The following is a 12,872-nucleotide window of genomic DNA, read 5'->3' as shown; positions in this document are numbered from 1 at the left end:
TTTTTTTCTTTTTTGGAAAAAAGAGCCCTTAAAAAATTGGACACGGGTAACTAGGTGTGACCAAGTATAGTTATAAAATTTTTTTTCGGGTTTAAAAAAAGAACAGAATTAAACGGAACTTCTTTTTTTTTTCATTCTCTCTCTTTTTTTTTTTTATATAAAAAAAAATCTCTCTTTTTATTGTTCATATATTTGACATATAGAACAATACACACTTTATATATAAATATACTTTATATATTTGTATATAAAATTCTTTTTCATTGACGAGCACTTTATTCATTTCAGCTGGTCTGTTAACAACAATAATAAAAAATGACACAACAACAAAGTATCATAAAAGGTATGCACGAAAGCGTACTTTATTAATTTACGTACTTACTCCAAATTAGTTGATGAAAATAAACCAACCAGGAGTTGGACTCAACTTGAGATCGATAATGCTTATCTCAAACAACAAAATGAATTATTAAACAAAGAATTATCTTTTACGAGATACACAATCAATGCACTCAAAGGAATTGCTATACAAAAAGAAAACACATTGAATGAAACCAGGCAGGAACTGGAAAGAGCTTTAAAACACATTCAGCTATTATCTTATACTTTAAAGCAGCAAAACAGAACAAGCTATGCTTCAAACCCTACTTTAATTCAAGACAATGATTTATCGGATGATTTATCTGAAGAAGAAGAGTTGACGACTGAAAAGCGTTCAGTGAACATTATGTCTAAACTACCTCTTCGTCATAAACAGCAAGTGTTTGTGAACAATAATGAAAATATAATGATGGACTATTTGAAATAATAAACTATTTGATTTCTAAACATAAAAAAAGATTGATGCGTTTTTTCTCATAAACCCAATTCTCTCCAAAAAAAAAAAAGCATGTTTTATGTCAGAAACACGACGAGATAAACAAAAAAGTATGGGTAACGCCGTGGGAACCCAGCCAAAGCGGACTTCTCTTTAGGCTCCTCGTTTCGTTTTTGAATCACAAGGGCTGATGAACGACATGAGCTGTTGACGTCGTGATTTGGGCAAAAAAAAAAGGGATACCAGGTAAAGTCAGAATAAAATAAAACACTCTCAGCGTCTGATGGGCCCGGGATCGACGGAGGGGCGATTCATGCCGTGAAATGGCTGAGTTGGAAGGAAGGCATGAAACGGAATAAGGGAGAAAGAGAAACTCAGTTGGAGGACGTTTGTGAGCTTAAGGGTATACAACAGTGGGATGAACAGAGGTGACCGGGGTGCATGCAGTCATGGCTCACGATGACCAGATGAAGGATATCGAAAAGGAGAGAAAGAGAGAGAAATTGGAACAATAAAAACATGTCGGCCAGTCATTGTTCTATCAAACTTGGTCAGTGCCCTCCCTTTCATTTTTACAAGTAGGTTTGTACGTCAATGTGATTTTTTTTTTAATGTTTATACATAAAAACTCACTTGACACAAAGAATGGCCCATTAATAACAAAGTGTAACGAGACGAGTGGTACAAATATCCTAAAAAAAAAACTCAGTAAGTCATTTTTTTTACACACAATCGCATTGAATGCATGCTCATAGAGTTCAAGACAATAGCTTGAATAAATCTACTTTTTTAAACATGTTTATTTTTTTTTTCCTTATTATTTGGAATAAAAAAAAAGAAAGCCTTTTGTTACTATTTTGTACGGATTAATTTATTATATATTTAGTGGAATATGTGATCTCTCGACATGATCTTCTATCAATTTGTTTAGTGCGCGAGACATCCTTTCGTCATACTTCATCGTTGGCTGCAAATCCTTTCTGAATATAGGAGGTGTCAGCATCTGTTTAAAGTTGGGTGTTGAACTATAAGCAGTGAATGACATCTGATTTGCATTAGAAAACGAAGGGGTTGAGGCAGAAGCTTCGCCTGCTTCCTGCACAGGCTTTGGTTCCTCCTTTTCTTGCTCTTCACACCACCCCAGTCGATAAGCCGCGGTCATGAGCTGCTTCCATTCTTGATTCATACAGGATTCACTCGGTTTCTTGAGCCCCTCTCCCTCTGGTTCGTTTCCGTCTGCAGAAAATTCCTTTTTTGAACCTTCCTCTTGGTCTGCAAAGAGTTGCTGATCCGTAGCGCCCTTTCTGAAATGACTGAGGACAAAGATGGCCGCAGCAATACCTGCGACGCCAGCGACACTGCAGACACTGGCGACAGCGATCTGCCAGTCCTTTGTTCGGGAACCCGAATGTGTCTTGCTGGTCGTCGTCTTTTGAACTGCAGCGGCCTCATGAAACTTTGTAGCAACAGATGAACTAATGGAGGCAGGAGCCAGGGTTTCTGAAGGGTAAGCAACTGTAGCGGAAGAGATTGGTTTTTCACTGCAGCCATTTGAATCACAATAAGCAACTGGAGAAAAAAGGGTATTAATGATAACGGCTTTTGGTTGAAAAGAATGTGTGTCTTACTTTTATAAGGATAAACAGAGGTACATAAAAGCAAAAGAAGCAATATTGCCCGCATTGATTGGATCATGATTACAAGAAAGAAAAAAAAAAAAAAGCGGATATTTTTATTTATATTGTTTCCCTTTTTTACTGTGTCTAGAATAAACAATAACAAAAAAGAAATAACCAAAGGAAAAAAAAAAATCATAACTCAAAGTAATGTTGGACATATTTTAAAATGAAAAGTGAGAAATGTCAAATGAGAATTACAATTGTACTCGATATTAAAAAAAAAACAGAAGAAAATTGCTGTAACGAGCATTTCTATGGTTCATCTTTTATTTGGGCTTTTTGTATCATACTCTTCAACTCTTTCTATATTCCCTCCATCCTATTTATTTCAATATCATCCGTACTTTGATCAATTCAATATAGCCAAACATGAGCAAGATGGTTTTCTATTCCTTATAAAAGAATTACTTACACTTTCAAAAGTAGCCAAGGACTTTCAAACAGCTCTAAATGGATGGGCCCATCCGCCCTGTCTTGTTTCTTTATTATCCCTAGTTTTTGATGTGCTTATAGATATACTCGATGATAAAATACATCCCTTTTTTCTATATTTAATAATAGTATATTGCTTGACGAACTCTATCCATAATAAGCATCAATATTTGATCGCCTACTTGTTTATTATTCAATATTTCCTTTCCTTCAAGTACTTTATAACAGCAAATGTGTATCTACTACTTTTTATGCTTACTCTTTTTTATTTATGTATTCGTCTTTGCTTCATCCTTTTCACTTTGTGCTGGCCAAGGCTATCTATTCACCTTCGTTTTGCTGTACAGGTCGTTTAGCACTATGATTTTTTTTTATCAAACGAGGAATCTGTCGTTTCTAGCGTTCGGATACAAATTACAAAAAAGGCCAGCCACTTTCAAAGGTGTCCTTTATCTATGCCTTTTCCTCCTTTTTTTTTTTTCTAAAGAAAACAAAAGAGGTTAAACTGAAAGAAGCTCTTGTTTGCTTTATTAGAAAAAAAGTCGCAGATTCTCACGGAAGAATGACCCATACTTGATCACAGCAGCCATTCGACTCTGATACAAATGAAATACCTGATTGAGTCGTCTTTTACCAGGCTGAGACATTGACAACATCCACTCTTTCACTTGCTTGGCTCATGCTTTGTTTCATCACAAGAAAAGCATGGATTCCAAGGTGAATTTCCAAACCCTGACAGCCTTTGCCTCATCGTACCTCGATGCGGCTTGAAAAAAGAAAGAGCCGGTGGAAGCTTTGGAGAATGGATCGTGCTCTTGACCTCCTTCTTTTTGAAGCACAGACCGATGGCTGTCAAAAGAAATGGTTCAATCCATGGATCGTCCCTGAGTTTTATTCTGGATTTCGTCGTTTCATCCCCCCCCCTCTTTCACGTCCCTGGCATCCAAAGGTCTGGTTTACATGTTTTCTGCAGTGTCATCAGCAGAGACCAAGATGTGTGTGAACATGATTAAAAAAAAAAGAGGGGGGGAGGGAAATGCTCTTTTATGCCATTCTCATCATGCAGCATGGTGAAAATGGCAAGTTTCCATTTATGGACATGTTTCACAAATGACGCTCAAGCACATTGTGCCACAATGCCTTTGGAGTGGATAAAAAAAAGGAAAGGCAAGAAAGTGGGTTGTGTACAAAAGAGAGAGAGAGAGATGAAGGGGGGAGTGAGTTTTATTATGAGACTTGCAATTGATTCATCTTTTTCCTCAATTCTTTTTGTTCCTTTTTCTTTTTTTTTTTAATGATTGCCAATAGATCGTCTTCTTCATCCGAATCGTCGTCAGTGGTGGAAGATGAATCGTAATGTGAGTTGATTTGCTCTGGCTGCTGGTTGATGGTGTTGACAGGCTGAAGTACGTGAGTGGGCACGGTGACTTCTTCGATGCATCTTGGTATGGTGTTATATCTTGATTGAGAGAAAGAGGTAGGCGAAGAAAGTGAGGTGATGGCCGTTCGGTTTTCCCATGAATTCCAAGAAGAGATTGAATTGTATGATTTGACTGAATTAGATCGACCCATGATATCATCACTACTGATGATTGAATTCCTTATACTTTCCACCGTGCCTAGCGATTCCAAATCTTCTTCAAACTCATCGTCAATAGGTATCGAAGCGCGCGGCCAAGTGCCGATGACGATGGGTAAATCAAGTAAACAGGTTGCTTTGTCGGTAAAAGAAACAGAGAGTCTTACTTTATAGTGAAATCTTAACAGTTTATCTTTATATCTTATGGAAGGTGGTGTGGATGTTGGTACAAGTAATTGACAGGTTAAGGATTGTTGATGTGTGTAGTCGACATTGATGTCATATTCAGTTGATTTCAAAATGGTTTCTTTTGTTACTGTGTGTCTTTAATGAACATTAGCATCAAGAAGAGAGTGAATAGGGGTTGTTACCTAATGGTTCTAATTTCTATATTTCTTAATAACTCTACTTTAATACACTTCTTACGTGAACATGATGTAAAATGATGAATAGTGACTTGTAAAGGGATAATATCGCCTACAAAGAAATTATTAAAAAAAGTGACCTAAAATAGACAGATTACGAACCTCTTGTGAAACCGAGACGAGAGATGGATGCCTTGACAATACATTTTTGATTTGATATAAAAATAGGCTGTACTTTTTCTTGAGGTACATTGAATTGTGATGTTTGAATATCAATAAATTCTAATATACTCACATCATATTCTGTTTTAGGACATAATGACTCGGGTATCATTGGCCTATTTAATAATGCTGATATTGTGTATCGAATATAGCACTTTTTACCAAACTATGCTATAATGTATCAGTCTATGTAGACAGCAATCGATTTAAACTATTTACTTGCATTGAGCTCGGTAGCTTTATATGATTAGGTACAGTGAATTGAAATGGAAATGAATGTTCAGAGACATCTAGCATGTTTGTATTGTCTGGGTATAAAGCACAAGTATCTTCAAATAGCAAATCCACTTGTTTTTCTTTTAAATGTAAGCATACTTTTCCGTAGAATTTAAGTTGAATACAATTCATTTTGATTGTGTTGTTTGGATGAATAATGACATGACCTTGTTTATTTTCAATACATCATTTCATAACACTCAACCCATTTACTTTTCATCTTTTTACCTTTAATTATTTCATTAGGAAAATAGAATTTTTCTTCTTCAAGTTTAATATTTATTATCTTATTGTTTGTATGCTTCTTTAACATTTTATATAAAATGAAAAGAAAAAAGAAAAAAACAATCTTGATGTGCGGAAAGAGATATTTTTTGTGTGACTTTCTATGGTTTTTTTTTTTGTTTATCTAAACAGAAAATCATTTTTTTTTTTTCCCTCTTCTTTTTTTATATTTATTTATAATCAAATGAATTTACCTTTTTTTCAAAAGACAAGTGTGAAAAAGAAGAAGGAATCCCTCGATTCTAATCTAGAGTTGTTATATAAAAGAGAAGAGGATGTATTAGAACCAGAAGAAATAGATGAAAATTTCTTTTATAAGCATATCACAACGCATTTCCATCCTCTGTTTTGTGAATCTTCTATTATCTGTGTACCCCACTCAAAATCAATACAAGGTCTTGTATTAACCAAGGATATCATAGGTAACCTTATCTAATCCATAAACACTACTTATTCATCCTTCAACAGAGGCTCACTGCTTTCAACCCTCTCGTTGTTTTCGTGATCAGCTGGTGTCCACTCGACAAAGACAAAAGACGGTATTATTTGATCCACCGATAACAATCATTACACATTCTGGTAAAGAAGAAGGATGAGATATGAAATTTTTTATTCATACCCAAATAGGATACAAGGAAAAAAGAACGGTGCGTATAATGGCAGAAGAAATGGTGTATGTTGGACGGAAGAAGATTGTTGTTTATTCAATAGACAAATTATTAGAAGGTGAAGTGCCTGTAAGTATTCTTATGCTCGTTTTATAGATCTTTATTAAAATAATATAGAAAAAGTATTCACATAAACCAGCGATTACGATACCACCAATACGAAATGCAAAAAAGTAATCAGAATCATATAAAATGCATATTGACTCATAAATTAAAATGTAGTGATTTAGAATTTTTAAATATGTTTCCAGAAAATTTAGAAGCCATTCATGAATTACAATTGGCAGTACAAGAATTTATTGACACTTATGTATATATTAAAGGATATAATAAAACCACTGTAGAAAGAATACAGCACATGTATATGAAGACATATAGGGTAATTATTATATAATTAAGGACATATTATTCATAGTTCAATAGACAATCTTACAAAAGAATAAACTCTTGCAAGATTCATGTCGTACACCTTCAGAACATGATCGTTTTTTAGAATTAGTTGAAAAGTAAGTGATTGATATTCACTTTTATTGTACTCATATGAGTTGTAGTGTGGTAATGAGCTTTTTGCATAAAAAGATTTGGATACAAACACTCCAACAGTTGCTGGAATCACAAGACAATTATCTTGATTCCATTTGCTGCGTTTATTCTCACGTTGTCCTATCACAGTATTCATTAAGATATCCACTCTCTGAAATGCATGTCTCTTGCTTTTATGATGCTATCTCTAACTTTCAAAGGATCGATATCCAAGCAATCACTCCACTCGAAAAATTAGCTGTCCTTAGGTCTACTTTGGATTTAATATCTGTGGCCGTGCGTGATTATGTAAAACATTTTGGACATAGTACAAGTGGTAATGATGACAATCATAATGTATTCTTTGAATTTTAATACAAAGTAGATACCTCTGTTACTTCGGATGAAATGATTCCTTTGCTTGCTTTTATCATCGTTCAAAGTCATGTGCCCAGAAAGGCAAGTTTGATTTATTATATGCAGCATTATAGGTTGGCTAGGATGATTGAAGGCTCTGTTTACAGGTAAAGGATGAGAGGATCATGTCAGTAACTCACTGGATCTATAGTTTTGTACTGGCCACAATGAAATCAGCCTGTGAATTCTTAAAAGACGATCCGCTCTCTTTGCACGACATGGCTGCCACGCAAAGATCGCGTTCTGTTTCGTTTCAACACGAACCAAAAAGTAGTGATTTGCTACTGTCACATCACAGAAAGTCACAGAGTGCTGATTTTCATACAGAGACCGGCCCACACATCTTGCGACCTCACATCGTCTTGCCTTCTACCAACAGCAGCACGAGTAGTCATAGTGACCATCGAAAGAGTTTGGAAATACCCGATCACTGGGTCGTCTATCAATCCTCCTCTTCTTCCAGTACAAACACGCGTCATATCCAAAAGCAAAGTTTAGGGGCCTCTAAACCCATGTTCTCCACCATCGTTCCTTCTCTTTCTACCAATCTATACCCAACCAAACTGGGTCGATCTCTTAGTGCATCACCCACGACCACAAGAAAATGCCCACCTGAAGTCATTCATGTGCCCGAACGACTGGATCCAATCAAACGTCCTGCTTCCATGATTGATACCGTGTCGGACGATGGTATGGGTGATTTCCTGAACAGCCTTAGTCAGTTGGACGGTGATGTGGTTGGTGAACGAACTGGATCTATTAAATCTCTTAACTATATACCTTTATAATATTCTCTTATTATCTAATCTCTTATTTTGTATAAATTATAAACACTCCCCTTATACAATGAAAATCAAGTTACAACCCAAAAAATAAAGGGAATTCGAATTGGCTCTATTTGTCATAAAAGTCGCACACGAAGCCACTCCTTGGTGGCTCGATGAAAGCAAGCATGATGGATGTAAGAAAGAGAAAGATGGATTCTATTGCTTCTAAAGAACAATGTTACCCCCAACTAAAAAAAAATAATAATGTGAAATGAGATGCTTAGTACACATGATGTCTATGCGCATTTGTACTACATTCATCCATGAATTTCTTGCTGCCTTTTTTATTATTTTAAATTTTTTTTTTGTTGATACACGCCATATAAATCCATCTATCCATCCCTATTATATTGAACACATACAGCACACGTACACAAAAGAACTTTGTCTTACCATCTTTTATTATACACAAAAAAAAAAGAGGGGAAGGAGAGAATTTCCTAGAGTACGTTCCATCTACAGCGCATAAGCATATACACACAGCACAAGAAGTTGTCATCCCAGAGCTTTTCATTGGCTGATACTTTATATCTGAGTCTGAAAACACGAGTGCATTAAAAACAGATGAATGACTTTCAAAAACCAAGCTTCCGTTCTGTCGCCAATTCAATTGTTTTACCAAAAAACACGCTCGCATTAGGAGTGAAGCCAGCTGAAATTGACTGAGGAACGACAAGCAATCAGAGTAGCAGATCTTTATAACCCAGTAGCGTTTCATCGAACTTTTTAAAATTTGAATAAAAAGTTTTTGATGATCAAGGATACTGGTCACAAGAAGTGGTTGCAAGTGCCACTCGTCTTGATCGTAAAATGAACTTTGAAAACAACAGTCGCCGTACAAACACCCCACAACAGAGTGCCTCATCTCATGTACTATGACACGTATTTTTTTGTTTTCCATTTTTCTTATATCAGTCAAAGGTGTACATCTCTGTGCGACACCAAAGTAAAAAGATCATTTACAAAAAAAAATGAACAAGAGCAATAAACCCTACACTTTTTTAATAAAAGATTGTCAAAGCAGAATCACCACAGAAGAGGGTGGGATGTCCATGGGCTATGTTATAGATGAAGGAGATGAATCAAATCTAAAGGCTTCAAAAAATACAAGGGAATACAGCCTACTTCAATGGGATTTGATCTCGAAATGAAAATCGAGAGATGAGCATAGAGATGACATGCCCCTTAACGTCAAAAAAAGAAAACTGATGTTGCTTTATTACTGTTTTATTCGATATATATGAGTATGAAGAGAGGCATAATGAGCATAACAATTTAGACTTGATTGTTGGACTTTCTTGACATCATTGGGGTATTCAGAAGATAGGGGTATGATTGGCATCATCATATCTTTCTCTTTTTGTAAGCAAGTTTGCAACCAATTACTATCATTTCCATTCCCTTTTCTTGTTATGTGCTTTGTATGAAACCGCCTGATTTACTTGCAATCTATTTTGCTTTAACATCCAGATAGAGACTGTGAGCGGAAGAATGCAGTTTCCGAACACAGTCTTATCATTCGAAACTGAAAGTTGGACGATTTTAGTGATGCTTGTAATAGATTGAGTTGGCCTGTCGACTACAAACAGTGGCATTGATAAGCTCGAATGCTGAATGTCAAATAATTGGATATCATGAAAACTATCATTGCTGGTGATAATAAACGGATCTACCATGCCCTTCATGGATTTCGGTAGTTTAACACCTGCCTCAACTATTGACTTGGTGCCATACAACTTGGTTTCTACTTCTTCAGCACCATATTGCCATAATGATCAGCCTTGGCTTTTATGTCTTGCACAGTAGATTTGTTCAATCCAGCAAGTTCTACAATCTCTCTCATCGTGTGATGTGTTCTAAAACGATAAAAGACCTCCCATGCTTTACTATTTTTTGCTTCTTTTTTTTTTTTAGATATAATCAAATGTCGTGTGCAGTTTATGGAGATTCGAGCAGATGTGTTTTTTAAGTGAATTGATGGATAAGAAAAAGATAACTTTACTTTGTTATGAGATTAAAATTAGTTTCAATAGATTTTTTTGATGTCATTGTATTTATTGGGTATTGACACAACGAAATACAAGGCTCCTTCAATTAGGGCAGCTTCTGGAACAAAGATCGTAGGTGAGGGTTATTCTATTCAAGCTGTTAAAGAACATGCAAATTGGAATCTCAACATCAATGCTTTTGAAAAATTTTACTACAAACCAATGGCACGACCATCAAGCAATACTGCCATAGTTTTGGCCATCCAAATCAAGCTGTTGATTTAAAGGGGGGGGGAGGTTTGTTTGTTTTTGCAATGTAGTTAAGAATTGAAAATACAATTCATGAAAGCTTTGATACTATGAAGGCAATCGAATTGAAAAAGAGAGAGACTTGTTTGCTTGATAATATTTACATTGTGAATTTTATCTATTTTTTATTATTATATAACACAAGAGCATTAGAATAAGTTTAAGAAAAGGGGTAAAGATGATATAAAGGAATTTTAGGCTCTGTTATGATCAGATGAAATAACAGAAGAAGAAGAGAGTTTTGAATTGTTATGAATGACTTGTACGCTGTTATCTTGAATACCGAGTTGTGAGACATCATAACCATTTTGTATTAAATATTCACGGAAATCGGCATCCTCCTTTACCAAGCCATCAGGACCAATATCAGGCACAAAGAACCAAGCAAGTATACTGGCTGCGATCGCAATACCACTGCCTACCAAAAAGGGACCTCGATAACCACCCATGGCATCTTGCATAGGCACGAAGGCTAATGTGCCTACTGTTGCACCTACTTTACCTACTGCAGCAGCCATACCATAACATGTGCCACGAACAGCAGTAGGAAACAATTCGGTTGCGTTCAATCCCATGGTGTCACCCGGACCAAATTCACCTAAAGCTAAATAGAGACCATACATGATCTGGTATGGATAAGTACAAGAAGGAGATGAAATGATTCGACTTACGATAAACATGGGTAGACAGTTCTTAGAGATCAGTTCATAGACACCACCCAGAATCATACCCACCAAACCTTGTGCGAGTAACCCGATGGCCAGTGTCTTTCTACGACCAATCTTGTCAACTGAGAAAGCACCAAGGATAGCACCTGGGAGATAAAAAGCATAAAGAAGGATATTCCAAGCGACTACTTCTATAGTAGATTCACCACTGGCAACACTATCAATAATAACAGATGAAAAGACACCGGATGGATAAGAGATGAAATCATAAATGAACCAAAGACCGGAAGCGATCAACAGACGAAACCAGTAACGTTTGATGATGAGCCAATAAGGAACACGTTTTTTCATGGCACTCTGACGATAACGTTCTGAATCAGCCATCTTTAGACGGACTACAGAGGATGATTAGCTTAATAACGATCGATGTCAACTTACAATACAAGACAGATAAAGGAGGCACAACACCTAAACCAAGACACAGACGCCAAACAGGTTCTAAATTATCTTTAAAGATAGCGAGTAAGATGACTGGTACAATAGCAGATAAGACATAACCAGCATCAATGACAAAATTTGTCACCTGTAATTTTGTTAGTTGAAAATAAAAAAAGGAAGGAATGATGTGTTTACCAGGACAAATAAGGTACCACGCTTTCCAGGGGCTACTTCATCGGCTGATTCACCAGCAGATACAGAACTACAAGGATATTCACCACCAACACCTACACCCAATATACCACGAGAGATGATCATCATCCAAAGTAAACCAGTCGCATCTTTACCACTTGATGCTGAAGATAAAGCAGCACCAAAGATGACCAAGAATGTTGTCAATACCAAACCAATCTTTCTTCCGATTCGATCAATCACCAAACCAAATCCTAACCCACTGTGAGTGATAGAAAGAAGGATAGAATAAATTACCTAATTGACCCACAATGGCACCCACAAACATAGAATAAGATAACCTTGATTTCATTGTGGCATTAAACACATCAGGTCCATAAATCTTGCCTAAAAATAAGTTGACAAAACTAATGACGCCTGATTGATAACCATCGGACAGTAAAGCGAATCCACTGAAGAGTACATTAAAATAAGAAGTGGATCTTGTCTTTTTGATTAAATCTTTTTGACTAGAGGATTCAACGCCTGATATATTCTCACTGATCTCGACTGGATTATGCTTGATAATATCCGACATCGATCTCTCTCTCTCTTTTCTGCTTGTGGAAAAAAGTAGAAAGAAAAGGAAAAAAATAGTCTGAATTATACCTTTTATAGTGTTTCACACAGATTGAAATCAATCGGCGATTCAAATTGAGCACTGTCCTCTTTAAAAATGGAACTCGAACGAGTTCAAAGAGCAAAAAAGAGCGAAAAGAGAGAGAAAGAGGAAAAAGGAAAAAAAAAGGGGGGGAGGGGAGGAGAGAGAAAAAAAGTAAAGAGAAAATAAAGAGAAAGTTTCGTATCACTTTTTTTTTGGTCATCTTTCTCTTGTTTCACACAGTCCCTGGGAATGAATAAAAAAAGATTCATTTTTAGTGAATTAGTTGACAAGAAGTAGAATACATGAATGAATACACGTGTGACACTTTAATAAAAAGCTGTTATTTAATCTTGATCTCATTGGTTGAATTCACTGACTGTCTACCACGTTGATTGTAAACATTCATGATTTTTTTTTATTGAAAGATTGTAAGAGTGTGACGATTGAAATCATCTGTCATTGTTTAACCAAAATAAAAATTGTACAACTTTATTCGTTCTGTTATCATGTGTATCCATGCACGTATCCTGGTTGGCCAACAAACT

General features: G+C 36.0%; 7 protein-coding genes across 7 annotated transcripts; 3 read left to right on the top strand and 4 right to left on the bottom strand.

Annotated features, from left to right (window-relative positions):
* Window positions 1-315: 315 nt before the first annotated feature.
* Window positions 316-808, top strand: RO3G_07422 (uncharacterized protein; the record flags this gene model as incomplete). Its single annotated transcript, XM_067662012.1, has 2 exons — window positions 316-343; window positions 393-808. 2 exons carry the CDS (start codon window positions 316-318, stop codon window positions 806-808), a joined length of 444 nt encoding a protein of 147 aa, XP_067518113.1.
* An 883-nt stretch (window positions 809-1,691) lies between these two features.
* On the bottom strand, window positions 1,692-2,654 carry RO3G_07421 (uncharacterized protein; the record flags this gene model as incomplete). Its single annotated transcript, XM_067662011.1, has 2 exons — window positions 1,692-2,386; window positions 2,576-2,654. 2 exons carry the CDS (start codon window positions 2,652-2,654, stop codon window positions 1,692-1,694), a joined length of 774 nt encoding a protein of 257 aa, XP_067518112.1.
* Window positions 2,655-4,155: 1,501 nt separating this feature from the next.
* RO3G_07420 (uncharacterized protein) lies at window positions 4,156-5,683 on the bottom strand (the record flags this gene model as incomplete). Its single annotated transcript, XM_067662010.1, has 5 exons — window positions 4,156-4,831; window positions 4,879-4,984; window positions 5,035-5,260; window positions 5,314-5,450; window positions 5,599-5,683. 5 exons carry the CDS (start codon window positions 5,681-5,683, stop codon window positions 4,156-4,158), a joined length of 1,230 nt encoding a protein of 409 aa, XP_067518111.1.
* Window positions 5,684-7,480: 1,797 nt separating this feature from the next.
* RO3G_07419 (uncharacterized protein) lies at window positions 7,481-8,050 on the top strand (the record flags this gene model as incomplete). The annotated part of the gene is made up of 1 exon (XM_067662009.1): window positions 7,481-8,050. One exon carries the CDS (start codon window positions 7,481-7,483, stop codon window positions 8,048-8,050), a length of 570 nt encoding a protein of 189 aa, XP_067518110.1.
* An 849-nt stretch (window positions 8,051-8,899) lies between these two features.
* On the top strand, window positions 8,900-9,240 carry RO3G_07418 (uncharacterized protein; the record flags this gene model as incomplete). Its single annotated transcript, XM_067662008.1, has 3 exons — window positions 8,900-8,959; window positions 9,005-9,035; window positions 9,101-9,240. The coding sequence occupies 3 exons, from the start codon at window positions 8,900-8,902 to the stop codon at window positions 9,238-9,240; spliced, it is 231 nt and encodes a 76-aa protein (XP_067518109.1).
* A 593-nt stretch (window positions 9,241-9,833) lies between these two features.
* On the bottom strand, window positions 9,834-10,138 carry RO3G_07417 (uncharacterized protein; the record flags this gene model as incomplete). The annotated part of the gene is made up of 2 exons (XM_067662007.1): window positions 9,834-9,945; window positions 10,092-10,138. The coding sequence occupies 2 exons, from the start codon at window positions 10,136-10,138 to the stop codon at window positions 9,834-9,836; spliced, it is 159 nt and encodes a 52-aa protein (XP_067518108.1).
* Window positions 10,139-10,580: 442 nt separating this feature from the next.
* RO3G_07416 (uncharacterized protein) lies at window positions 10,581-12,261 on the bottom strand (the record flags this gene model as incomplete). The annotated part of the gene is made up of 4 exons (XM_067662006.1): window positions 10,581-11,449; window positions 11,493-11,637; window positions 11,688-11,938; window positions 11,982-12,261. 4 exons carry the CDS (start codon window positions 12,259-12,261, stop codon window positions 10,581-10,583), a joined length of 1,545 nt encoding a protein of 514 aa, XP_067518107.1.
* Between the last annotated feature and the right edge of the window lie 611 nt (window positions 12,262-12,872).

This window comes from Rhizopus delemar, genomic scaffold (assembly GCF_000149305.1).
Source record: "Rhizopus delemar RA 99-880 supercont3.5 genomic scaffold, whole genome shotgun sequence".
NCBI lineage: Eukaryota > Fungi > Mucoromycota > Mucoromycetes > Mucorales > Rhizopodaceae > Rhizopus > Rhizopus delemar.
This window is presented reverse-complemented; position numbering and strand designations above follow the sequence as displayed.